This window comes from Anoplopoma fimbria, chromosome 13, assembly GCF_027596085.1.
Source record: "Anoplopoma fimbria isolate UVic2021 breed Golden Eagle Sablefish chromosome 13, Afim_UVic_2022, whole genome shotgun sequence".
Lineage (NCBI taxonomy): Eukaryota > Metazoa > Chordata > Actinopteri > Perciformes > Anoplopomatidae > Anoplopoma > Anoplopoma fimbria.
Genome location: NC_072461.1, coordinates 22457426 through 22484259, shown reverse-complemented (window position 1 = coordinate 22484259; position 26834 = coordinate 22457426). Strand labels below are relative to the sequence as shown.

At 40.3% G+C, this 26834-nt stretch overlaps 2 protein-coding genes across 7 annotated transcripts in view; both read right to left on the bottom strand.

Moving 5' to 3' along the window:
* Positions 1-15634, bottom strand: part of camsap1b (calmodulin regulated spectrin-associated protein 1b) — a 28308-nt gene extending 12674 nt beyond the window's left edge. For 3 of the 6 annotated variants that reach the window (XM_054611833.1, XM_054611838.1, XM_054611839.1), the window contains exons 1-5: positions 12780-12921; positions 11187-11353; positions 5676-5938; positions 1650-1811; positions 97-177 (exon numbers count right to left, since the gene is read on the bottom strand). In XM_054611833.1, coding sequence (XP_054467808.1) covers positions 97-177; positions 1650-1811; positions 5676-5938; positions 11187-11353; positions 12780-12799 — 693 coding nt within the window. In that variant the 5' untranslated portion in view covers positions 12800-12921. Of the gene's footprint in view, positions 1-96; positions 178-1649; positions 1812-5675; positions 5939-11186; positions 11354-12769; positions 12922-12977; positions 13378-15626 lie in introns of those variants that run through there. The other 3 variants (XM_054611837.1, XM_054611836.1, XM_054611834.1) reach the window with 3 other exon arrangements.
* Positions 15635-18017: 2383 nt separating this feature from the next.
* On the bottom strand, positions 18018-24632 carry ubac1 (UBA domain containing 1). The gene is made up of 10 exons (XM_054611840.1): positions 24235-24632; positions 22489-22609; positions 22328-22401; positions 22072-22179; positions 21867-21969; positions 21299-21407; positions 20905-21169; positions 20320-20406; positions 19896-20034; positions 18018-19322 (listed from the first exon to the last, which is right to left on the bottom strand). Exons 1-10 carry the CDS (start codon positions 24370-24372, stop codon positions 19207-19209), a joined length of 1260 nt encoding a protein of 419 aa, XP_054467815.1. The 5' UTR covers positions 24373-24632; the 3' UTR covers positions 18018-19206.
* Between the last annotated feature and the right edge of the window lie 2202 nt (positions 24633-26834).

The window sequence follows — 26834 nt, the reverse complement described above, 5'->3', positions numbered from 1 at the left end:
TTAAGCTACTTGCAGAAATGTTATATCTGGTATTTTTCTCCCAAAGATTTGTCTCCTGTAAAAGAAGCAAGTGGAAGACACTGCGAGTGGCTTTACCTTTTGGTGGCTGGGGGATTCCAGGGGGTGGTGCTTGACTTTCTGCTCCCTTTCTGCAATCTCCCTCATTTTGGTGTTCACCTTCAGTAAAAAAATAATGACAGTTCATTTACATGTACTCAATAAAACCAGGTTATTCAAAGAAAACCAGATTACGCAAATGATTGAAGAAAAAGTAGACACGCTCTGCAGTAGCCTGGCTAATGTAAATCTCTTTATAATCAATAGATCAGTTATGAGATTCCTCCTCCACCCTCGACCATATTTTGGAAGGTTATCCTAATTGTTTTAAATGTTTGTGTTTTTTCTTCTTTTCCTTGAGGCATGTTTTATGTGTCAGAGCAGACTGGCCGCTCAGTGAGAGGACAGACAGTAAATGTCTTTACATTTTACAAAAAAAACAACTATTTACTTGGGGTATTATTTGATGTATCGATATTGATTGACAGATTTTTATAGGCTCAACAATTAATAGATTATTCAAAAAGATAACCTTTGCTTCTCCCACTAAAAACAGTCAATCCCAAACGGACACTTTTCCTTCTCCCAGACAGAGATGGTGGGACATCATGATGATTAATGGACACACTGCGTCACGGCTTTCGCAGCCTCGGGCCTTTAACTCATTGAAAGACGAGTACAGATTGAGCCTGAGCTTCTTGTGTGTGTGCACCAGACCCACACTCCTATCTGTTGGCCCCGTCTCTGAGCAACAGTGACACGGAGGCTTCAAGAAGACAAGTGGGCCACTGTCGCCTATAATGTCAGCGTGAAACAGATTATTCAGACCGCATGGTGCCGAGTGACAGCCTAGGGTCATAATCAGAAGGACAAACATGAGGTTAGAAGGCCGGACTGCAGGATGTATGGAATACTGGTGCTGTGAAACGTTTTTAAATATGGTAAATTGTAAATGAACTGGCACGCACACACACACACACACACACAAAAAAAGAATCTAATGCTCATTAACACACACTCACAAACCGATGGCACAGCCTTTAGGAGTAATTTCGGGTTCAGTATCTTGCACAAGGACATGCGCACTGGAGGAGCCTGGAATGGAACCAGCGGTCATCAGTCTCATACATGACTGCTCTATCTCCTGCTCTTTTTTCCTTTATGATCTCTAAAAGACACACAGCAGCGATGGGTCGTGTGCGTGCACCTCTGTGTCTGTCCACGGCTAATATCGCATTCTGCTGCAGCAAACTGCTAAATATATTTGGTTGACCAGTTATTTCTTCATGCTCAAGAACCTCTTCACTCGAGTTTGAATGAAGCGTGTTTTTAGGACGCCCTACAGCCTATTAGTGTCTAGATGAGGGGTTTGCCAATTGTGGGTTGTATTCATTTAATCACACTTCACCGCAGTAGTCGTTGCAGACACACCTAGTGCTGATATGCACCTTACTGGGTGCACCTTTCTAGCTGTATTTGCACTGCTTATGTGTGTTCTCTGTGTGTGTGTGTGTGTGTGTGTGTGTGTGTGTGTGTGTGTGTGTGTGTGTGTGTGTGTGTGTGTGTGTGTGTGTGTGTGTGTGTTCTCCAACCTTGTTGATCCAGAAGACCATAGCGTCCTCCAGGTCAAAGGGCAGCTCCTTGGAGGCACTGAAGGTAGAGAAGCGCTTGACAGAAGCCACCACTTTCTCGATGCTGATCATCTCCACTGTGTAAGCCATCATGAGGGCATCGATCATGGGCATGTGAGCACTCTGGGCGAGAGGGAAGTAGAAACAGAGGAAAATTCAATTTCATTGGATTTTCCCTGGTTTCCAATGCATTCAATATCAAAGCTAGCGGCAAAGAAAAGCTGAAACTGCAAACTAATAGATAACAGATTCACCCGAACAACACAACACACATATGGAGCTTATTAGTGTGGAATATGATGTAATGTAGGGGAGAGCGATACGGCAGGAAATCTTCCATCACGGTATATGTAATGTTATACCGTGGCAAAGGCATAAATCAGGATACTGTTGTTGCTCTGTGGATTTCATTAAGAAATGGTTTAAAATAACCATACCATACTATATCACATATTATAGTTTCCGTCTATTTTTTGGGAACTTCCAGTCCAAACAAACAAAATAAGGAAATTATTAAATTCTTTCAAAATGGAGCTGTAAGGTTCCTGAGAACAACAATTTCAAGTGTTACAGGTGCATATAAATACCAGCCAGACTTCAGTCAGTGCAATAACAAAAAAAACAGAAATTTGTTTTTATTTAAAACTTGACTTTTCCTGAGAATTTGCTTATCTGTCATTTTAAAAAGATGACAAACACTGTCAAACTAAAGTGTGCCAATGTCTAGTATTCATGTAAACAAAGTTCTTTCTAATCTTGGGTTGGTTGGGATGCCTCCTCCTGCTCTGTATTTACAACTTCACGCTCCTCCTCCATGTCTGCCACGTGTCTGCTAGCTGGATTTGAGGGATTGCAATATTGGGAGGCAGCGCAGTATATATTCTCAGATCCCTTTTTCACATATCCTCTACAGTAGTACTCCCAAAGACCCGTAAAAAGACTTTGATGTGTCAGTGAACAGTGAAGTTCCCCTTTAAATGTTTATTATGAACATCCTTCACCAGTGTCATGACAACACTTTAATGAGAGCCAGTTTGTTTCAAGCATATTCCAGTCACGACTTTTGCCCATATTGAACAATCATTTGAAGGTCATACTATGTGATAAAAATAGTCAGTGACCAGTGGATTCTGGGATGTAACAGCCACTATTGTGTGTAGACAAACAGATGGCAGTAACATGAAGGATGCCGTCTTATTCAGAACTCTAGTGGGACAATCCTTAGGTCGCTACCTAATTGTGTAGCTTGAAATAACCCGCCGCAGTTTAATCAAAGGTCACACCTCTCGTTTGGCACAACGGGTGTCCACCTTTAAACCCACTCTCTTAATCATAATGAAATCTAGAGGCCCAGCAGGGGTATATCCCCACTCCAAGTAGCCCAACACCTGGTTCCTGCCAGTAAAATATATTCCTTTTTAAACAGAGGCCAAATACTAATAAATCTATGTCCCCATCTGGCAAAACACATTTTGTATAGTCCGCCTCTCGCCAGTGTTTAAGTCAGTGCTTTGTGCAACATATTGCTGGCTTAATCCAATTGGTGATGGAAGTGCACAGAGATTAGGCTGGTTAACATAAAGAATGGGAGCTATTCAGAGCATTCACCAAAGCCAGCGTACATGATGAATGACAATAACAATGAAAATCTACTTCAGGACAAGCCTAGACTAAGATATAATACAGGGGGAAGTTAACATATAAAGAAAGGATGAAGACTGTGCATAAAGGAAGCTGAAGGCTGCTCAGCTACTGCTATGTTGGATTCACTCACACGGTAGCTTCTGCTTTGCTGAGATTTTCTTCTGTTTTCAAAAGCGATTTAATCATCAAGTCTTAAAAATGTTCTTCCACAACTGCTGTTGCACGTAATGACATAACTTGAAAAAAAAATGGTGTACTGCATTTACCATCCAAGTGTCAATAAGTAGTGCTCAATAAATAAACAATATGGCAAACACAACAGCATGATGTGCTATTAAATCTTTTGTTCTCTACCAAGACTCTCTCTGCCCTTTATCACTGCAGCGTAGAGCCCCACAGGGAGGGCTGCTGCTGCCCCGAGCCATCTCTGTGTATGACAGACAGACAGCGAGCATGCACACACACACACACACATACAAAGGTTTAAATGGACTCGAGAGGATGGCTAGCTTCTCAAGGTTTTATAAGCCCCAGCTGTTGCCCCAACAAGAGTCAGACAAGGTGCAGAGGAACTGTCTGCAGGTACAGAAGCTGTTCCATTCACTCAAACACAGACACAAAAACACCAAGTAGAAAAATGTTGCTATGGAAACACCTTGTCAAGTCAGCAAACTGGGGGGGGTTCTGACAGTCTATCAGAGATAAGCGGGTGTCCTGCTCAGGATTTCCCATCCCCTCACAGGGCTTTGTGTCTGGCTGCTTACACACAAGCCTGCGTGGATTATTTTGTCAGGCCGCTAGCAGGAAAAGCAGACGCACATCCCCGACTGGCCACAGCCTGCAGAGACGAGGCCTGCTCCACACCACTGCTGGTTTCCATGGTAACAAAAAGGGGTAGGGAAGATGGCTGAGAGCAACGGAGCTGGGTGGCGTTCGCTCTATCCTGTGTGAAGCGCTCTCGCCGAAACTGTGAGACATTGGATCTCATCGCTACAGTGGCCGGGGAGAGAGCTCTGTAAAGTCTGTCTCCTTTAAATCACTTCTTAAAACACATTTTTACAGAATGGCTTTTATGTGATGTCGTTTCATTTTAATTTGGTCTTAGTATTTTATCTTATATTCGTTTACTATATTTGACCTATTTCACTTGATTTTATTTATTTTGTTCGTTTATTGGATTGTCACTTGTTATTTCATTTTGTTTCTTTGTTCAGTTTTATCCTAACGATTGTTCTTAATGTTTCTTTTTTCGTTTTGCTGGCTTGTCTGTCGAAGCACTTTGTAAACCTTGTTTTTGAAAAGGTGCTATATAAATAAAGTTATTATTATTATTATTACTACTTCATTCAGTGTGCTGTGATGTGGTGCTGCTGATTCAGGTGATGACCTACAGGATGTAGGTTACACACTGAGGACATTTGACTCTCTGCTCTGTGAAAATATTCTAAGCATCACAACCGTATTGGGAACAGCAGAAAGGGTCAGTAGAACTAAGCCACCAGGGGGGAAAGCAAGGCTGGATAAAAGGCATTTAAACTGGGCATTCAAGGCCAAAGGGGGATGATTTCTCCAAGAGCCAGCATTCAGTTAATGCTCTTAACAGATTAACGAAATTGCAGGTGAGTAAAATATCAGCAACAATCAAATCCATTCTTAGAAGTATTAGCGCCAGAGTAACCCTCTTAACACTGATGATTAAACTGCCTGTTCTTAGAGGGCACATTTTTATTAGGATTTGTACAATATTATTAGGTTTTTTCTCATTTTTCAGTCAACTAAACCATTAAATCAGGAATGAATTAATTCTAGAGAAACTACAGCTGAAGAAACAAGTTGTTGTTTTCTTGTAGTTTTAAGCAAAAATGTGGACATACATTCGTTCCAGCTTTTCAAAACTGAATATGAATATGTGGACGGAAGAGAGAACAGATGTGGGAAAAGTTATAATAAATGTTTTAAAGAGCAAAAGAGAATCTGACCCAAATACAGAAAAAAAAATTGCCTTAGCACAGTAACATCACAGCCTTTATCACGGCCCTTTTTTGCATGATAGTCCTAACACGACCAGCAAGAGTAACAGTCAAATTCCACCTCTTAATTTGAATAAATTGATTTATACTGCTGGATCCAGATAAAAGCAGTAGCCTCTTTCACTGATGTATCTGTGGTAAAATAAAAACATCAGAAGCAGGAAGAGCGAAGCTGATGTGCAAAGTTGTTACAGCTTCTGACCTTATTTCCTTTTTCACTGATAGTCTGTGCTACAAGTCACATTTGGTAACTGCAACATGTTTCAGGTGACCACCAACACGTCCAACTCCACCTCGAGTCCCCTCCACTCACCATTTTGATGGGCACACAGGCCAGGTCCCCGTCTGTGACCGGTGTGTCGTCACTTTCCACAACATATATGCCCTTTCTGGACAGAGACTGGATGACCGAGAGGTGGGACTGAAGAGACGCCGCCTGCTCCGTCTTGAGGATGAGGGCACAGACGCGGCAGTAGAGCTCGCAGGTCAGCAGCAGGCGGATGACAGGCGGCTTAATGTGTTCCTGGTCGTACTGGTCCGTGTAGAACGGGTCCCTTAAGTCCTCTGGAATATGGTCTGCGAGGGAGAGAGTGGTCAGGTGAACCGTGAGGCATTGCCATGTGCTCCTAGAGTAGTATCTGCAGTTTAGCTTTCAAATTGTGACCTAGATTGAAAGACATTCATATGGGTTATCTGTTGAGATAACAGTATGATAAGATACTGATGCAGGAATATGATGGTGTTTGGGAAAGACCTTTAACACCAACATCTCTGCCTACACCCATCAAACGTGTACAGTGTCAACAGGCTACAGGAATGCAACACATTTCTATGTAATATTTGTTCTATGCCGGCTCAGGTTTACTTGGAGCAAACACGACCATTTGTGATTGTAAGTCAGAGCTTATTACTTCAGAGAGAACATTGGGAAACAGATCCTTGCTAGGCCGAGTCCTCAGTAGGCCTCTCAGGTGACACGGTGGGCTTTGCCAGCACTAACTGAACAGAACTGGATCCACAAAAACTAAGAGAAAACAATGACCTACACTAGAGCGAGTCTGTTGCTTTGGATGTGAAGTCACTCTCAAAACCAGAATTCACAGCCATATAAGGGAGAAGGAGTGCTCGACTCCAGGCATGCACAAACCACATTTATACTGCATCGTAAACCAAACAGAGGCTTAAAATAGGTCTAAAATGAGGCACAAAACCTGTCCAGAATCCTGCACTACACATACCGGTACGGTACCCTGTTCTGTTAAATCTGTTTTTGAACTGTGCTTTAGCTCCAGTAACACAGCATAAGCCATACGTGTGTATGTGTTCTTAGGGCCTGCTCTGAATGGGGAGATAAGGGAGACACTCGTCAGCAATCTCCTGCTCGCGAAAAACAGGAAGGCAAGCAGGCTTCTTCTTCTTCTTCCAGCTGGTTTTGTAGATGATAATACATAAAGCACAGATGTTGAACTGCAGAGATGTATAACATATTTTGGCAAAGAATAATAATACACTATAAAACAGGAAAGGTCTGTCCTAAATCAGAGAATGTCTTGGTCAACTAACACTCATGCATTTCTGTCGACATTTGGTTGATTTAATCAATAAATCTGTATCACTGATTTTCTCGACAAAGAACTGCAGAAAAGCAGAAAAGCAAATAAGCTATCCAGCATGACAAAAGCAGAAAATAAGACTAATACAAAACATAACTCATACTTGTCTACCACCAAAATGACTGATTAGTTGTCTATTCAACTAAAAGGGGTCAGCCGTAAAACATGAACTATAGCCCAAACATTATATATTCAGAACTAGTGCATGGATAAGATCACAGTGGATCTTATCCAGCAGCACTGAATCAGTGGGGAGGTTTCCTGTTTTCTAACATATTCAGTCTTTTCTTGAGAGGAATCACCAAAACACAAGCGTTGCTCTTCTTCTCTCTTCAGATTCTTTTTTTTGTAGTTTCGGCCTGTGATCATCACATTGTGCAAGACAGTCTTTCCCCCTGATGAATCAACTTAGAAAGAATGGATGTCATGATCCTTTCTGTTTCTATTAAATAGGAATAGAAACTCAGAGCCTTTGCTTCGATGCATCAAATCTCCCTGTAAATGCAACTATGAAGATTTGCTGTCCTGCATCAATGAGATTGTATAAAAAAGGTATAAAGTGAAATGGCAGTTTTTATTATGATTAAGCATGCAGCCCTTATCTCAGTAGCTGCTAATGCTCAGATCCCATCACTCCCGCACGCTGTATTCCACATGTGTTGCATCAACACAGACCTCAACGACACGCCGTCTGCCACCGTACACATGGTGCGGATCGGGATGTCATTGTACAACAGCATAAATCTATTATGAACATACACCAGCAGCAGTGTGGGTTGTTCCTGGAGAGCCCCGTCCCAGTATGTAAACACATTAGAACAGTGGGAATGATTGTGTGTGAAAACAAAGGGGATCTGGCTGGGGCGAGACTTCACGTTTGACTTCATTCCTCAGACACTGATGTCGTGTGGCAGGGCAGCCCCCCCCCCAAAACCCTCCTGCCACCAGGGGCCCGGCTGAAAAAAAAAAAATCTACTAACTGGGATAGGGTGGAGCAGTTGAGGACGAGGTTTGGCAGCAACGCCCAGGATGTGCTACAGCAGAGTCAGCCAACCATGTTCAGCACCACAACACGATCGACGCAGGCAAAGGGGAGAGCGGGGCAAAGACGGGCAATGTGCCTGAAACCATGACGCGTGTTCACCGGCTCTGTGTCTGGCTGTCTGTCGCTCAGGCTGGGAGCAGCTGTGGTACATGCAGAGGGCAACAGGACAGGAGAGCATGACGTACACATAGACATGCATGATCGGAGACTTAACAGGGACCCCCAAACCCCCACTTATTTTAAATGGAACTACATCACCGTTTGTGTCCGCCAGTCGTTGCACGAGCCAAGCAAACAACTGTGCAGCATTAGCCACGTAGCAGACACCGTATGAGCCAAAAGGGTGAACAACAAATGGGCCGAGTGTATTCAGTTCCCCGGGGGGAGGGAGATAATTGCGGCTGCACCTGAGAGTTGCCTCCCTCTGGGCTGCCAAAGCTTCGGAGCCAATGTATGCTTTCTATTGTAATTGAACGGCATCTCCACCCAAGTTCATTTGCGATGCGTCGTTGTTACGCTTACTTTTTTTTGGCCTGCATTGCTTGCCAGGGGCCTATTATGACAGACAGTGAACTGAGCAAGCAAATGCCTACAAGGTTTGATATGAACCCTGAGACAATATTAGCCTATAAAAAAAAAAAAAACCTTAGAGCAAATAGAGGTTAGAGCAAAAATAATAGGCTAAAAGAAGAAAAGAAATTGGACAAAAGAGACTGTAGCTTTCCGCCCTTAACCTGGATAACCATTAAAACTCCAATCTTACTGACAGTTGTTTAATATGAATGCTTCAGCGGCATTTAAAACATCTGGGTAATGACCACAGATATATAAAGAGACAGAAGAATACAAAGGAAAGCTTGCACGAGACTTTGAAATAATGACGGATGATTTTTACCAGAGACTGCACTGATGCAACAGACATGCAAAGCAGCACATATTGGGGCCTTGAGCATCAGATAGCTACGGCTAACACTGATTTAGTTTAACTTCTATGATAAGGAGGAGACACCGTGTAACAAGCCCAAAGGTAAATAGCAGCCATGCAGTAAAACAATAGCGCCATTCTGTGATGTTAATCCAGCAACCCTTTCCACAGAAAGCTTAAACACCTCCCAAACTGTCAGTATTTTCCATGTTGCAATGACCGCAGTTTAGAGGTTAAACATGTATCATGTGAGTGAATTAGGCCAACATTCTCACAACAGATTCATGGTTAATATATATAGGTATGCACAAAGAAACAATGGACTGCACAGCCTACGATAAATCATATTCTATTTAATCTTAAAACATTCCAACACTTTTACTGGCTGGTGATATGAAGGGCGTAAAGTTGAGCGAGTGTTTGAATTGGAATCTCATGAGCCATGATGACTATTTCACCAAAGACTACTTCATATTTTTCACAAACTAAAGCTCCTAATGATGGCTGGTTAACTGCTAGTAGAAGGAGGAAAACTGCATGCAAGAGGAAAAGAACATCTACATTTGACTGTGCATTGCCGTTAACTTCCGACTGCTGATGAAATGTAAAAGGTTTCGGCAAACCCACTGGCTAGACCAACAGAACAGCCAACCACCACCAGTTCAAACATCGATCTCTCCATGTTTTGTCTCTTGGTCAGAACCACTATCAGCGACATAGAGGTGGCTGCACTGGTTGTTAAACACTCAATGGGCAACATTCAGCAACTGGGTGTTGAACTGAGAGGTGTTTTTAACGGTTTGGCCGTCCCATTTATATCAATAAGGGTAGACTGAATATCAGAGACACCTCTGAATAAAACACAATACAAGTCCAACAGCACAACAATAGACTTTAAAATGAACATTCAATGATGTCAACGTCTCTCTCAAGCATTTATAATAAAAACTAACATACACTAACATTGGTATTGTTGACTCTCTGTAGGTCAAAGCTTTATGTTCATTTCATTTACACTAAAACCACTTCAAAGTTTAGAAGACATCTCCTTGATTTGACTATTATAATGATAACTACAAATGCTGAATCCTCATATTAGTGTCAGACAAACACTGATAAACTTCGGAGTACTTACAGAGTGGGGACTGTGCTTTATGTTCTCTATCATTTACATTGCAAACCACATTAGGAGATCTTTTAATGGCTATTACAAACATGAAGAATGATTAGCAAGCAGAGCCTGTTTTAATGCTCTAATGGGTATCTGATGATTGTTTAAAGAGAGACTTGATTTTTGTAAATTTCTTATAAACTGGCAACTGAGCGGACATTCTTTTAAGTATTCCCAAACTTCACATCTACAGTTAATTCATCTACACATAAAAAAAGAAAAAAAATAGTTCCAAGAAAAATCAGGTTTATAGCTGTCTTTATCGTGCACTTGACGAGCTGCAACCAGTAAAATAAATTGGACTTATTGTATTAACTACTCAACAAAAGGATAAGCTGTGATACTGCTGTTTTTTTTAAGTTTCTGCAGCCACAAGGGAAACGGGTTCTAAAGGGTTGTCCTAAAATCCATTCAATTTAAGTAAGTCCTGAAATGTAGTCAACACTTGACTGTTGCAAGCACAGACAAGACAGGAAAATCTAGCCTGAAAAGCTCAGTTACTAATGCTGATACGATCTTAACAGGGAGGCTGAGTGACTGGCAGTGCAGATCAGTATTTTCCATGCTCTGAGACCGGTCTAACAAATATAGCCTAATCCACAGGGCCTGTCACTCTGCCTGATTTGGGTTCAATCGCACTGGCCAACCGACAAGAATGAACGGATCTTGTGAGTCAGTGATCTGGTGAGTCAGTGAGGGAGGCTTCAGATGCCAAGTGTCATGGGGGTATTACTGTTGGCACAAGTGCACACATGCATAAATATTTTTCTCTTTTCCTGTCACTGTTTCCCCGCTGACGCTCTGAACAATCTGCTGATGGCAGAATGTGGAAAAAGAGTAAACACATTGTTTCACCAATAACATGAAATAAGTATAAATATATGAGGACAATATGGTGCGGATAGTGTTATCTCTCTGTGGTCACAAACCTGCTACCTGTTAAATCTGTAATGGTAGATATATAGATATTATTAAGTAAGTAAGTCATACAATATAGCCAATTGTAAATCTAAAAAAAAAGAAAAAGTAGTAAGCATTTGTGTGGCGTGAGTGTCAATTTAATTACTCACCAATGCCATAGGCTTTGGCAAACAGCCAGCGCAGGTTGGCAGCTATCTTTGCTCTGGCCGAGTCGTACATCTCCAGTGGTACAACGTCCATCGTGCCTTCTGCAACCCCACCCAAATCCACTTTTCTCCTGGCACAGCCCCCGCTAGCACACAAATCAACATCCATCCTTGAAAACCAAAAATGAAATATGATTTTAGTGTCACAATTAAACTGAACACACTGCTGAGTAACAGTCAAATAACATGACTATTAGCCATCCACATGATACTTAATTGCAATCTCACTGGTAAGTGTGAGTGTCTCCATGCTGTATTAAAATGATTCTTCAATGAGTAACAATATTAAAATCCTCATCTGGTGTTTGCTGATTATATAGGAAAAAGTGCTGTTTTGGGTGCCGCTGTTAATCCTCCCTTTAGTAGTCAATTAGGCTTATATCTGGTGGTTGAGACATAAGTACCAAAGTAGCATCCTCCTCGCTGGCGTAATCACATTCATTATGTTGAATGCTTGATGACAGAGAGGAGACAAATACTTTGCAGCGCTGGATACTTCAATGAACCTAGGCCTAGAACGAATGAAACAGTACTGAACATAAAAATGAAACTCTGTGGTCCTTATTTATATTGTGGCAAGCACACAAGTACTGTATGTACTAGTACACACATGCTAAATAAAAAGGTAAGCCTGATTGATGTTAGTCAGTATCTTTGTCCTACAGTAGCAGTCAAAAGTTTGGACACACCTTCTCATTCAACTACTTTGAAGAATCTAAAATATAAAACATATTCTGGTTTGTTGAGCATTTGTTTGTTTACCACATAATTCCATATGTGTTCCTTCATAGTTTGGATATCTTCAATATTAATTAAATAAAGAAAAATAAAGAAAAACCATTGAATGAGAAGGTGTGTCCAAACTTTTGACTGGTACTGTACACCCAATAAATTGTCACATTAGTTGCTTGAACCAAAAACACTTGCTATCAAACAAGCAGATTTGGGCCTTTAAGAACCTGAGCAACTTTACAGATAGTTGCTTAAGCCAACTACTCACACCCTCACACTGACTGACAGACAGAAAGACTCAAATCCTGCAAGAAAACAAAACTCACAACAACAACACAACATTGTATGTTCTGTCTCAGTGACTTGCTTTAAATCCTTATGTGCTTTCTCTCTCTCTCTTATCACCATCTTGATTCATTTGGGTCATATGTTACTCTGCTGCCTTTCACTATCATTTCCATTACACACAGTCTGCAGGGAGTGTAGCAGACTTGTGTTTCCAATCAGTGCTCAGATTACCTAAAAGAAACTCAATGCACTTTCACTTTTACAGATTTCCTTTGCACTGCTGCAGACTTAAAAAACACACTATAATTACAATGTATTTAACCTTATCAAATCAGAATGAATAAGTCCAACTCATGTACTTGCATTAGTCATGATAGGATGGTGGAAAACAAGTGCATTCACCTGCTTACAAAAACATGCTAAGGCAATGCTACACCACCTGCAGCATGCTAACCTTACCTTAACCATTATATATCATTAATATTATATATCATATATATACACACATCACTTAACTTGTGCCACTGCAATCTCATTAACAAAAGGAAGCACCGTTAAGTGACAGAGCACACATTTGTTTAACGCAAAGCAAGCATGCAAATGTTCACATAACAGCTAGCTAAGCAAGCTAACAGCTACTAGCCTGCTAGCTTGCTCCTCCGTGACGTCACAGGAGCCGCGCTGCATTCAAGGCCCCCCTCTGAATGACGTTACCTTGAAAGGTGTGGTGCTGCGCGTCTCCCCAAGGCACCCCCCTCTTTCTGCTCCGTTTAAACAATTACCCAAGGATATGCCCCACTGTGTGGAAAGTACCCCTGCAGCATTGTAGCCAAGCTAATAATGCTAATAATGCTAGGAGCAGAGAGAGAGAGGCGGGTCTGGGTGGTCCTCCCTCCCCCGGCAACGAGACCTGATTCTCGGCCTGCGTGACTGCCGCTCCTCGGTGAAGGCGGAGGAAAAAAAAAAAAAGAAAAAAAAGGAGAAGGCTCTGCAGTGAAAGAAACACGCTATAATACAAATCTATCTCTGTATTAGCAGCTTCATTTTTTTTAGTTAATAAGATAAACACATGTAATTGACTCGTGCTTTGCTGCGAGGACCCGGCGGTGCGTTCGCGCTCTGCCCGGAGAAATGTAATTACCAGCCCCTTTCCTAAAGACGCCCACTGCGCATGCGTGATTACCTTCCAGAGCACTGGTAATAACTATCAATACTAAACAAGCAGTGGGGCCAGCTCACTCTAATAAGTAGACTTCATTCATTGTTTGAAACAAAAACACTGTATTGCTGTGTTTATGTTATGTTATGTTATGTTATGTTATGTTATGTTATGTTATGTTATAAAGCTGCTTGGTTTTGATTTAAGATAAGATAAAATAATCCTTTATTACATTTACAGGATTACAGCAGCTTATATATTACATTACATTACATACATACAGCAGTGGGGCCAGCTCACTCTAATAAGTAGACTTCATTCATTGTTTGAAACAAAAACACTGTATTGCTGTGTTTATGTTATGTTATGTTATGTTATGTTATAAATCTGCTTGGTTTTGATTTAAGATAAGATAAAATAATCCTTTATTACATTTACAGGATTACAGCAGCATAGATATAGTGCAAACAAGGTTCATAGTAGAAAAAATATTAAGTATTTTACAAAAAATGCATTTACTTTGTGTGTGTAGTGATGCAATAGTAGAGTATAAAATGTTGTTAAACTCTCTATTAGTGGTAGAAAGTGCATATACTACTAGTACTATAGTACTGCACATAAGTACAAAAATAAAGGTATTTTTTGGTATATTTTAATGGTATAAGTATAAAGTTTATAGCCTACTGCAAATATTGTAACCTACTTATTTCTCCACTATTGATTTGATATCTTAAGTTACTTTGCATATTGAGATTAATAATAAAACATACAGTACCAGTCAAAAGTTTGGACACACCTTCTCATTCAATGGTTTTTCTTTATTTTTATTTTTTTCTACATTGTAGATTAATATTGAAGACATCCAAACTATGAAGGAACACATATGGAATTATGTGGTAAACAAACAAATGCTCAACAAACCAGAATATGTTTTATATTTTAGATTCTTCAAAGTAGTTGAATGAGAAGGTGTGTCCAAACTTTTGACTGGTACTGTAAGTAAGTAAGAAAAATTAAAATCCACAATAACTAAAGAAAATAATCTTATAAATACAGACAGAATAATTATAGTTATGGTATTGCACAGTGTATTTGTATCGCACAGATTTTTTTTGCCTCAACTTATTGTAAACACTACACTCTTGTTATTATATTTGTTTGACAAGTTGACTAAAACCACTATCATGTCCAGTTGTTCCTTCCTTTTTTAATTTTTTTTATTTTAGTCTGAATTTATCACAGTATATTTCCACGTTTTTTGTTGTTGTAGTCCTGTGTTGTTGTGGCACTGATGCTTGGTTTTGATTTAAGATAAGATAATCCTTTATTAGTCCCGCAGCGGGGAAATGTACAGGATTACAGCAGCATAGATATAATGCAAACAAGGTACATAGTAGAAAAAACAAACAAGTATTTGAAATAAGTAAGTGAGAAAAATAAAAATCCACAATAACTAAAGAAAAAAATCTTATAAATACAGACAGAATAATTATAGTTATGGTATTGCACAGTGTATTTGTATCGCACAGATTTTTTTTGCCTCAACTTATTGTAAACTCTACACTCTTGTTATTATATTTGTTTGACAAGTGGACTAAAACCACTATCATGCCCAGTTGTTCCTTCCTTTTTTAAATATTTTTTTTAAGTCTGAATTTATCACAGTATATTTCCACGTTTTTGTTGTTGTCGTCCTGTGTTGTTGTGGTTGTGGCACTGACGAATGACGCCATCTAGTGGGGACATGTGGTGTCACAATTTCAGGCACTTCAGTGGATCTGTAAAGCTTCGCCAACACTGATTTGTATGCAGTCGAAAAAATAATTGTTTGTTTTCTAATGACAAATGACTAATAGCTTATTGTGTGTCAATCAAATAAAATCACAAAACTGAGAATGTAAATTGGTCTGGCAATCATTTTATAGTGGACTGTTGTATAATTAAGAAAATATGGCCTGTAATGCTATTGCATTGCATTAACATACTATTTAAATAGGTATGTACTATTCAAATGTATTTATTAATAGCTCACAAAGCACTCCAGGGCTGTTATCATTTAACTTCAACTTAATTATCACCATAAAGGGAATTGTGGTTCACAGCAGGCGTAGGAAGGCAGGGAGACGCAAACACATAGGTCACAAGAGTGCACATTTAGCTGTAGCGTTCTAGTAAAAGTTAGTTATAGTAAAAGATAAATATACCTTTTGAAACTTTAAAAAGCCTCACTGAGCAGCAGGAGGAATGTCTGGCAAAAAGATGATGAAATCATTCATCCCTGCACGTCCATCTCCTGAAACTTCAAAGCGGCATTGATACCAAGGACAGCACGGTCTCTTCACTCCAGGAGAAAGTGGACCAGTGGGCCTCAGACCTCAGAGAGGAAGCAACACAAAGGACGGAGAATGCAGACATCAGGGCTAAATTCAACAGACATAACATCTCTCTCTCTCTGAGCGCCATGAAGAGATGTTATATAAAACAAATAAAAATGATACCATCTCTGAGAATCAGTTGCCATCACTAAGCTCCAGTACATGGTGGATGGGTTAAAAGAACAGCAGTCAGAGCAAGATGAGACAAGCATAACTTGAAGAACAAAACCCCCAAAACCACAATCTCAGAGCTGCTGCAGAGTTGACCAGATCACCTTTGCTCTCGAACAAGAAAGGACCAATGAGAAGCAGAAATTTCAGGCCGACTAGTCCAGGCTTTATCGACATTTGTAATTTTTCTGTACCCATTAAAAGGTGATTTTTGGGGTTGTTTTCCTCATTTGAGCTGAGCATCTATAAGGACAGAGGGTATCAAATGTTGTATAGTCTGTAGATTTGTGATTTGTTATACTGGCTATCCTCCAGGTGACAGGATGTCTCAAGTCTCTTCTTGAATACTTTCAACACTCACATTCTGAAGTCTTCTGATTACAACATGTCAAAATGTCTCCTCTAAGCCTTTGTATGTTCCAAAACAACCTCCTTGCTCAATAGTACACTTGCCTGGCACAACACATTCTCCATCCGCCTGACATTTAGAGAGCGACAAGTCAAACATTAACCAAACAGGTACCAAGTGATCAATCCAGTCTTGCACTCATTGACTCACTTCTAAATATTGAAAACCTGTCAGTGGAACTTCTCCTGCCTGTGGTTTGCTGTTCACACGGCCGTTAACTTAAAAAAAAACCCACAGAATTCAAGCGATACAGCCACAAAAAAATACCTTTAATGCAATAGTGATTTAAATGCCAGTAGCCGTGAGGCTGTCTGAATGAACAGACCGTGAGAGTATATTGCATAGGTTGTTAATGGGGGACAGTCCTGTATGAAAGCTGAGTGAAAACAAAACCCTGCTACTCAAACAATCCGTCAGTGTCCCTCAGCAATAAAGTTTGTTTTGTTCCGTTTCCCGTTCCTGTTGACTATTTTGAAAAGGGGTCTGCATTTCCTGTGGACCTTTTTTTTTCTTTTTTTTTTCCTTCTTTAAAAAGTACAATCTCCCAATGTTTGTTTCCAGATATTAGGAGGAGAGTTGTGTATGCGTACTGATGTGAAGCATGGAGGAGTAGAGGCGGCTGGTCTTTGTGGCTATGACGGCGGTCCACCGCAGTGCAGAGAGTGTGCAGAGAGGCTTCCGGAGACGTGTGTAGAAATCCTTCTTCGTTCAAACGTGTTGCACTACTTTCAATCACGCTGAGACCCAGAAGTCCATCAGCAACATTTTTTTTTTTTTTTTTTTTTTTACAATGGTTTGTAAAAACAACATTTGAATCATTAAATTTTTTTTTTTTCCTTTTCACAGATTAGCTCCGAGGTTTGCTAAAAATGTTATAAATAAGAACAAGTTACTAGTTTGGCTTCGATATAAATAATGTAATAATACAATACTTCAAACAGACACTTCTCTCTAAAAACATTTAAATATTTTCAAATATTGCAATTACGAAACCATGTCTTGTAGTGCTCTTATTCATAAAGTTCTAGACGGATTAGTTTAAAGCCATTTTCAAATGCCAAACTAGAAGGGGGTGGGGGTGAGGTGAGCAGAGGTTTGCCATAACGACAGGTTTTTAGAAAAACAATCTCAGCCTCCCTGAGCAGAAAGTCACGTCAATACCACATTTCTTTTTAAATATTGAATAAAAACACTCAAAAGCTTGGCAAAACACACCGCCCTCCATATTGGTTTTTTTTTAAGCTCTCGGTACAACCAGGTGAGGCTAAGCTCGCCTTCTCGTAAGCTGGAGATTCGAAGTACTCAATGCAAAAAGGCTAATATTGTAGAACACGCTACCCATTGCAGTTCACACTTCTCTAACACTCAAAAACAAATATATTTCTTTACAGGTCAACAGAAGTCCTTGCTATTGCACAGAAATACAGGAGGAGGGAGGAGGGGAGGGGGGTTCAATGGGTAAAAACTAATGACAAGGCAGATTATATAGTGACATTTTGGTTTGGTTTGACAGCATAAATGTTCACTGCTCTCAAGAGAAAGAAAGAAAAAATAAAAAGTAAACCAACAGACATCACTGGTTGTGTCTCATATCTTGTTATGTCCTTTGTTATATATGTGTGTGTGTGTGTGTGTGTGTGTGTGTGTGTGTGTGTGTGTGTGTGTGTGTGTGTGTGTGTGTGTGTGTGTGTGTGTGTGAAGATGCTTGCAAGTTCGCAGCAAGAAGCGAGCATGCACCTTCATCATTCAAATTCAAAGGTTAAAAAAGGCAAAAAAAAAAAAAACACCTTTTGATTAGGCTCAGCTTCATTTAACACCCCACTACAGCGTTTTGAGACATGAACCCTTCTTTTGACTTCGTAAGTGCTGCAGTGAGTGATATTCGTCGAGGTGAACAAGTGCTAAATGAGCGCAACATTAAAATATGACATTCAAGAGCACATTGACAATAAACACACAGGCCTAATATATTGTTTTCTTGTAAAAACATGACTAAGACACAAACAGTATAGTGTACAGCTTTTGTCTAGAAAAAAGAAGAGAAAAAAAAAAAGGCAAAAAAATGTCAAATAAATATTCTTGAAGAAGCTCAAGGACACAAACGTTCTCCGCTTTAAACCGAGAGGCGGCCGGCTTACGGTGACCTCGCAGGCGTGACTGGAGAGAGAGGTAATGTGTCTGAACGCCTGTTTTCAACGAGCTGAACAAACACTCCACTTTGACCACCAGCCTCTCAATTAGAAGCAGGTACTTTGATATTTAAAAGAATAAAAAAAAGACAAAGACAAAGTGGGGGAGAAAAAGAAAAACGTGAAGCTGACAGAAGTTTTCCACACATTCACCACAGATGAAATGTAACAATTTAAAGAGACAGATAAAACTGTAATTGATATTTAAATATTGCAAAACATACAAAAACAGTTCTCTTTGAAGTGTAAACATTAAATTGATGTCTGATGTCATTTCTGCACGTGGAGAAATTATTTAAAATAAATCATGTCTGTCATGACTATAAACTGTTCTCTTTAAAATGTAAAAACAACATACTAAATATCTTTTGTATTATTATTATTATTATTACTGTAATAATGTTTATGTTAACATTGGTTTCGTATAAGTGTTTTTACTGTACTGTTATAAATAGTTATATGTGTAACATCTTAATTCATACTTAGACCCCTCCAGCGTTGTCTTTACAAGGCAAAAACAATACTCGTGTCTCTGCCACACTCAGATAAACACACATCCACACACACGCACACACACACACACACACACACACACACGCACAAGCTGCCTGTCACACGTGGGGGGGGTCACTAGGAAGCTCTATGTGCGATTGAGGGTCTGGAAGATTCTGGATATTTGGAGCATGACAGGGCCGGTCTCAGGGTCGTTCATCCACTGGGTGCTGTTCAGAGGATTCTCCAGCATGTCTTCAAACGCTGCGTACAAACACAATAAACACTGGTAAGAAAGATATTTAACAAAAAAACAGCAGCTATTCAAAAGTCTTCAGACCAACCGGACCCAGACCACTTGAGAAGGGGGGTTGTTTGTGGGATGAAAGCAAAGTGGGCTAACCTAAATATTTTTATGATAATTAAATGAAGTGTTAACATGAATTAACTAAAAGCTAAACTACAATTAAATCCATCTGCTGATGCATGAACTCTTAAGAAAGCAAACTTCTAACCTTCATAGCCAAAAGTCAGAGTTCCATATTCCTTTTTTTTTTTTTTTTTTTTTACCTGTCACTATTTGTGATATAAAAGGTCCAGCTACAGTCTCGACTAATAACGCTCATGATCAGTTCCTTCTTTGTGTTTGCTTATCTAGGTCCGTTTGTAAAAAGTCAATGTGAACAGGAACCAGACCAGATTTTGAAAACGAAAAAGGCAAAGATGTTAAAGAAAGTTTTTGATATGATGTGGACTGTCATTTTCCTATTAATTGCATTCCCATTTACAGAAACATCTACTATCCTGGCTTGTAAAGTTAATTGGACTTGACTCTACCTAGCAGGGTCTTGGGATTTGTTAGACCTAACTGGACCACTGGATTCTCCAGAATGGCTTGGAACAGCGGGCTGTTGGTGTCGATGCCTTTGTCCAGGTCTTCTGGGGACGGTTTTCTGTCTCCCAGCAACCACTCACACTGCAGGACGGAAAAAAACAAAATAACTGAAATCAAAGTACACGTTCTGTTTATCTTTGTGGAGGTTTGAATCTAGGATCAGCAACAAAACCGTGTTTATATCATGCACTGTTATTCTTAAAACAACTTTTGTTTTAGCGTCATGGCCACATGTCCTGTGTAAACGGCTGCGATCAGTATAGCTCGCCATCAGAAAAACAAAGGTTAAGTCAGCTGGCTTAAGAAAAAAAAAAGAGCCATTTCTCAAATCTTCACGCAAACACTGTTGTGGATGTTTGAACCCACCGCTGCATCCTGTTGGTTGTTATTCACCCTCAGAGCATCGACCACTTCCTTCTCATCAAACCCCATCTCCATCAATGCAATGACAGCCTGCAGACACAAGGGAAAAGACTGAGTGTTAGTTTAAAGAAATGTTCCGTCTCATAAAGTCTACAAACACAGTCACAGCTCTGTGTGGCAGGTGTCTTGGGGGAAAAAAACACAATTTGTGCACAATGGAAGAAGTAGCTGGCAGCAAGAGTTGCAACCACTCAAATTGTAACATGTGGGAGTGTTTTGTTAGAAGATGGCACTTTAATCACTTTTCTATTTTTAGAAGATACTGGGGAGCACTGTTCCTTTGGAAAATGGAGGTACATTAAGCTCTAGAAATTAGGGAAACGATAAGACTATGAACACAATCAAGGTGATATAAAAACCTCTACCACTAAAGCCACAAACACTTTCTACCCATAAGGGCCCATTTCAGTATTCTCTAAATCTCTCTCAATAGCATCTTCCTACAAATTACAGAGTAATGGAAAGCTCAGAGATGAGTTATATATAAGTAATTAAAAATAATAGCTCCGACAGGATAAAGACACCCACTCTTGAGTCCGGTCTGAACTCCCGTTTCCTGCGGATCCTCTTGAAGATCTCTGTGAGCTCGTCCTGCCTGATGCTGTCTTCTGTGCTCGACTGGCTGGAGAGGCTGCGGAGAAGGTTAGGAACGGAGGCCGGCACTGAGGGCCCCGGTGTGGCTGCAGCCGTGGCTCCCGCTGCCCCAGAAGAGTCCTGGCCAGGTATGGGTGCGTCTACAGTGGGGTCATCTACATGCTCGATGAGCCACTCCATCGCCTGAGTGACTGACATGCTGCGGAAAGAAAGGATAAGATGAGATGAGAGAAAAAAAAAAGGCTTTCTTTTCTAGATAAATACTGTTGATATATTCTAAATAGTTTGGCCCGTCATCAGCTGTGATTGTTATTCAACAAAGACTTACTGGTTCAATCTAAGAGCTTTGATGGCTCTGCTCTCAGGGAATCCCATCTCAGTGAGCTGCTGAAGGGCTGTTTCATCCACCCGGTCCTCTTCATCTTCATCCAACATCGCTGCAAGACGCAGAAACACAAAGAGACAAGAGAACTGTAACTAAGGGTTGAGCAATACGTGTGAAATGTCTCCAACAATAAACATCAGGATTTCCAGCAACAATACATATCGAAATATGGCTGGTATGTAAAAGAAATACTCTAAATAAGGGTCACTATATGGAGCTACTCTTTCTACATAAAATATCTCATACTTCATTTTGTTGAGTTTAAGTTTTGAAATAAAATGTATGTAATAAACTCTCCATATGTACGACATGTTGACCCCGCCTTTAGCTCAATGTTTGTCAAGGTTGGCTACAGTACCAAGATTACGCAGAGCATAAGTGGTCTAGGGCATTATTGGATGAATGTATTTTTGAACTTTTGCTTTGTTTTAACAAAAAAAAGTATTCTCCCGATCCTAATTTTTCGTACTTGTAAATATTTGTAATAGTTTTAAAGGATTAGAAGTTTTACCATTGGCCTTTTTGAAAAGTTCAACAGCGTCAGGGTTCAAGGCAAGAAGCTTCTGGGCGACTTCAATGAGAGAAACCAGGATTTTTCTTAGCTCCGTCTGAAACTGGAACAACACAAATGGAACAAAAATCAATAACATATTTGCAAAATGACCAAGTTTGCAACGGTCTAAACTAAGCTATATCCATTCCGCAGAGAGCCTTACATCTCTGATGTTGTGCTGGGTAACGGTGCGGTCAGTGTGGCGTGTGGACAGGTTGCCGGTGGCTTTTAGAATTGCATCTTTGTCTGGAGCCTTGTTATCTTGTTTCTTCTGTGACAACCAGGAGAAACAACAAAGAGAAATAATTAAAAGCAGGCAAAATAAAGAAGCCACATTTCTGGTGCTGAATTAAAAAAAAAAACATTAATGAAGGCGCTTTTCAGCTCCGTTTTTTAAACAAAAAGTTGATTAAGCTTACCTTTTCATCTGTACTAACTTCCGCCATCTTTGGAGGTGTTGGTGGCGGTCTTTTCTTTATGAGCAGCAAAACGTCTACAAGATGTATGAAACATGGTCAGATCGTGGAAAACAGTGGAGGTTGTCTGCATCCCACATCTTGTCAAATAGAAAGAAACATACCTTTGTCTTTGAGATTTTCCTCAGCGACAGTTTTGGTGTCTGTGAGGACTCGTTCTGAAGCAGCATGTATGAGTTTATGGTGGGTAAGTGTTTTGGGGTCTTCTAGACTTCCGTGCACATACTGTAAGACAAGCACAATACAAACGTCTCAGAAATAAACAGTAGGGATTCAACTATTTAGTCTTTGCATTATTGCACAATATGACAGTTATTTTTGGTTGGTGTCAAATACTCACAAAATATAGAAAATGTTAGAAAAAGTGACATCTTCAAATTGTGGTTTTTTTCACCATCAACTTGCAAATATTTGAGTTACAATATACAAAACTGACAAGCAGAAAAGTTCTCCCATTAAATAATTATGGTATGGTCTGGCATTTGCTTAATAAACGGTTTGAAAGATTAACCAATTCTCAAAATCGTTGTCAATTTCCTGTCAATCAACTATAGCTGAAACACCAACAAGTTGATAAATCAGGTGTCCTAATATTAATCCACAACAATTTTGATTATCAATACATCTTTTAAGTCAAATATCAATCAAAAACAATCCTCCACTTTTGAGTATTTGCTGCATTTCTCCACTTATATCAATGAAAATAAATATCCTTTGGTGAGACAAACATATTGATATTAAAATCTAACCTGGGACTCTGGGGAAGGAGTTGTTTTTTTCAGCATTTTCTGATATTGTATAGACTAAACTTTAATTTAAAAGGCAATTAATCAACTAGTATCGGCTCTGAACCTACAGTACCAGTCAAAAGTTTGGACACACCTTCTCATTCAATGGTTTTTCTTTATTTTTTTCCTACATTGTAGATTAATATTGAAGACATCCAAACTATGAAGGAACACATATGGAATTATGTGGTAAACAAACAAATGCTCAACAAACCAGAATATGTTTTTATATTTTAGATTCTTCAAAGTAGTTGAATGAGAAGGTGTGTCCAAACTTTTGACTGGTACTGTATGTATATATATATGTATTTTAAATAAAAAAAGTTTCAGTCACATAATAAGGGGATTGCATACACATCTTTGGAAAATTTTATTTAATTATACAGTACCAGTCAAAAGTTTGGACACACCTTCTCATTCAATGTTTTTTCTTTATTTTTTTTCCTACATAGTAGATTAATATTGAAGACATCCAAACTATGAAGGAACACATATGGAATTATGTGGTAAACAAACAAATGCTCAACAAACCAGAATATGTTTTATATTTTACATTCTTCAAAGTAGTTGAATGAGAAGGTGTGTCCAAACTTTTGACTGGTACTGTATAAAGGGTGGATCAAATATTAAAACACAACAAAGAGTCCTTCACAAAAGCCAGGAATCTGCTCATACATTTGATCAGGCTGTGCCCACATGTTGATGTTACACAACACGTTGTCATGATAAACAAACATGAGGTGCAGGTTCAGTCTAGGTTATCCTATAGGCCATAGAAGGAGAAGTGAGCTGTGTAAGAATAGACAGACTGACTGACTGACTGACTGACTGACTGACTGGTAACCAGCCTGCTGAATTATAAATAGCAAGGTCTACCCAGTTACTATAAATACAATGTGCTCAGAGGGGTATGGCGGACTGCAAACACCCCAGACACAGGAGTGACAGGACAGAAAACAACAACAAAACAACACACACACACACACACACACACACACACACACACACACACACACACACACACACACACACACACACACACACACACACACTAAAACATACATGTTTCAAGCACTTCTCCTTGAGTTTCTCCACAGTGGTGTCCTCCGTCACCTCCTCCAGCCACTCCGTCCCGTCCATGGTGCAGATGTGTATTTTCAACACTTTCCCTGCGAAGATCTTCTCCTCCTGCACGAACATAGCTGCTGCCTTCAGTCCAGTGAGGATGCTAGGTGGCTAGCAGCTAGCAGCTAGCAGCTAGCTAGTTTGCTATGCGCTCCTCGGCCGGCTAGCTAACCCAGCTAGCCGTGGTTTGTCAGTAAATCCGCCCGACAACAGAGTAGCACAGGGCCGGTTAGCTGAGGGCCATCCTCGGTGTCCGATGACCAGTGACCGGCAAGTTGTTGATTATTCCCAGCGAGCACCGCAAGCAGCCAGCCAGCGAGCACCCTGTTTTTACTGTGAACTTTGAACTCCGACGCTGCTAGGACCGGTGCATCATGGGAGATGTAGTTGTTTGGGAGTTTATTATTATATTCCTTTATTGATCATATTCAAGTGTTGCAGCAGCTCAACTACACAGACACAGACAATAAATACATATACTATACAACTACACAGACAATAAATACACATACTATACAACTACACAGACAATAAATACACATACTATACAACTACACAGACAATAAATACACATACTATACAACTACACAGACACAGACAATAAATACATAATATACATACTATACAACTACACAGACAATAAATACACATACTATACAACTACACAGACAATAAATACACATACTATACAACTACACAGACAATAAATACACATACATACAACTACACAGACAATAAATACACATACTATACATACAATATACAACTACACAGACAATAAATACACATACTATACAACTACACAGACAATAAATACACATACTATACAACTACACAGACAATAAATACACATACTATACAACAAAATAAAGATAGAACAGGAACAGTTTGTAGACTGAACAGAGTTACAGGCTATTCCATTGATGCAACCCCCCCTGCTGAACTCACTCCAGCTTTAATAACAAACTATTATTATGTATTATTATTATTTTTATATTACTAATGTTATTATTATTATTATAACAACAAATTAGTGCAATGACATCATCTAAGGGAATATAAGGGGCACCTCCACCCCCTGGTGATTACATTACATTACAGTCATTTTTTTTTTTTTTTAGCCAAAGCGACTTACAATCAGTAGTATATTACATATCATTCACCCATTCACACACTGATGACAGGCTACCATGCAAGGTGCCACCATCAGAGTTGCTCTAACTAACATTAACTAACATTGCATGCATCATCCAGTCCACACCGATGGCAAGCCTTCGGGAGCAAGTTGGGGTTAAGTGTCTTGCCCAAGGACACATCGACTGCCGAAGCCGGGTATCGAACCACCGACCCTCTGATTGGAGAACTACCTTGCTCTCCACTACGCCACAGCCGCCACAGTGATCTCATCTTTGGACCCACTTCAGTTCGCTTATCAATCTGGCGTCGGGGTGGATGACGCTGTCATCTACCTGCTACAAAGATGCCTTTCTCACCTGGAAAAGGCTGGAAGCACTGTGAGAGTCATGTTCTTCGACTTCTCCAGTGCCTTCAACACCATCCAGCCTTTGCTTCTGAGGGACAAGCTGGAGCAGACTGGGGTGGACCACCACCTCACTGCGTGGATCCTGGACTACCTCACCAACCGTCCACAGTGTGTGAGTCAGATCTGGTGTCCTGCAGCACGGGGGCCCACAAGGAACCGTTCTGGCTCCATTCCTCTTCTCCATATACACATCAGACTTCACATACAACTCTGCTACCTGCCACCTGCAAAAGTTCTCTGATGACTCTGCAATAGTCGGCCTCATCTCCGCCGGCGATGAGAGGGAATACAGAGAACTGAACCAGGACTTCATAGGATGGTGCCGGCGGAACCGCCTCCAGATCAACTCTGGTAAAACCAAAGAGCTGGTGGTGGACTTCCGCCGGGGTAAACACTGTCCTCCGGAACCAGTGAACATCCAGGGACAGGACATTGAGATTGTGCAATCTTATAAGTACCTGGGTGTTCACTTGAACAATAAACTGGACTGGACTAATCATACAAATGCACTTTATAAAAAGGGTCAGAGCAGACTCTATCTGCTGAGGAGACTGACCTTTTTCAACTCTGTGGTGGCATCAGCCATTTTTTATGCAGTGGTCTGCTGGAGCAGCAGCATCTCGACAGCCGACAGGAAGAGAATAAACAAGCTTGTCAGGAAGGCCAGCAGTGTGCTGGGGTGTCCACTGGATACGGTGGAGGTGGTGGGAGACAGGAGGGTGATGGCCAAGCTGTCATCCCTGATGAACAACACCTCTCACCCCATGCAGGACACCCTGGCAGCTCTGTGCAGCTCCTTCAGCCACCGGCTGCTTCACCCCGGTGTGTGAAGGAGAGGTACCGCAGGTCCTTCCTTCCTGCTGCTGTCAGGCTGCACAACCAACTCTGCTCCCAGCAGACCACATGACACTAATACACTAATACACTAATACACTGTGCAATACAACATTTATAATAATTTCTGTCTGTATAATATTTCAGTTACTGTGGATTC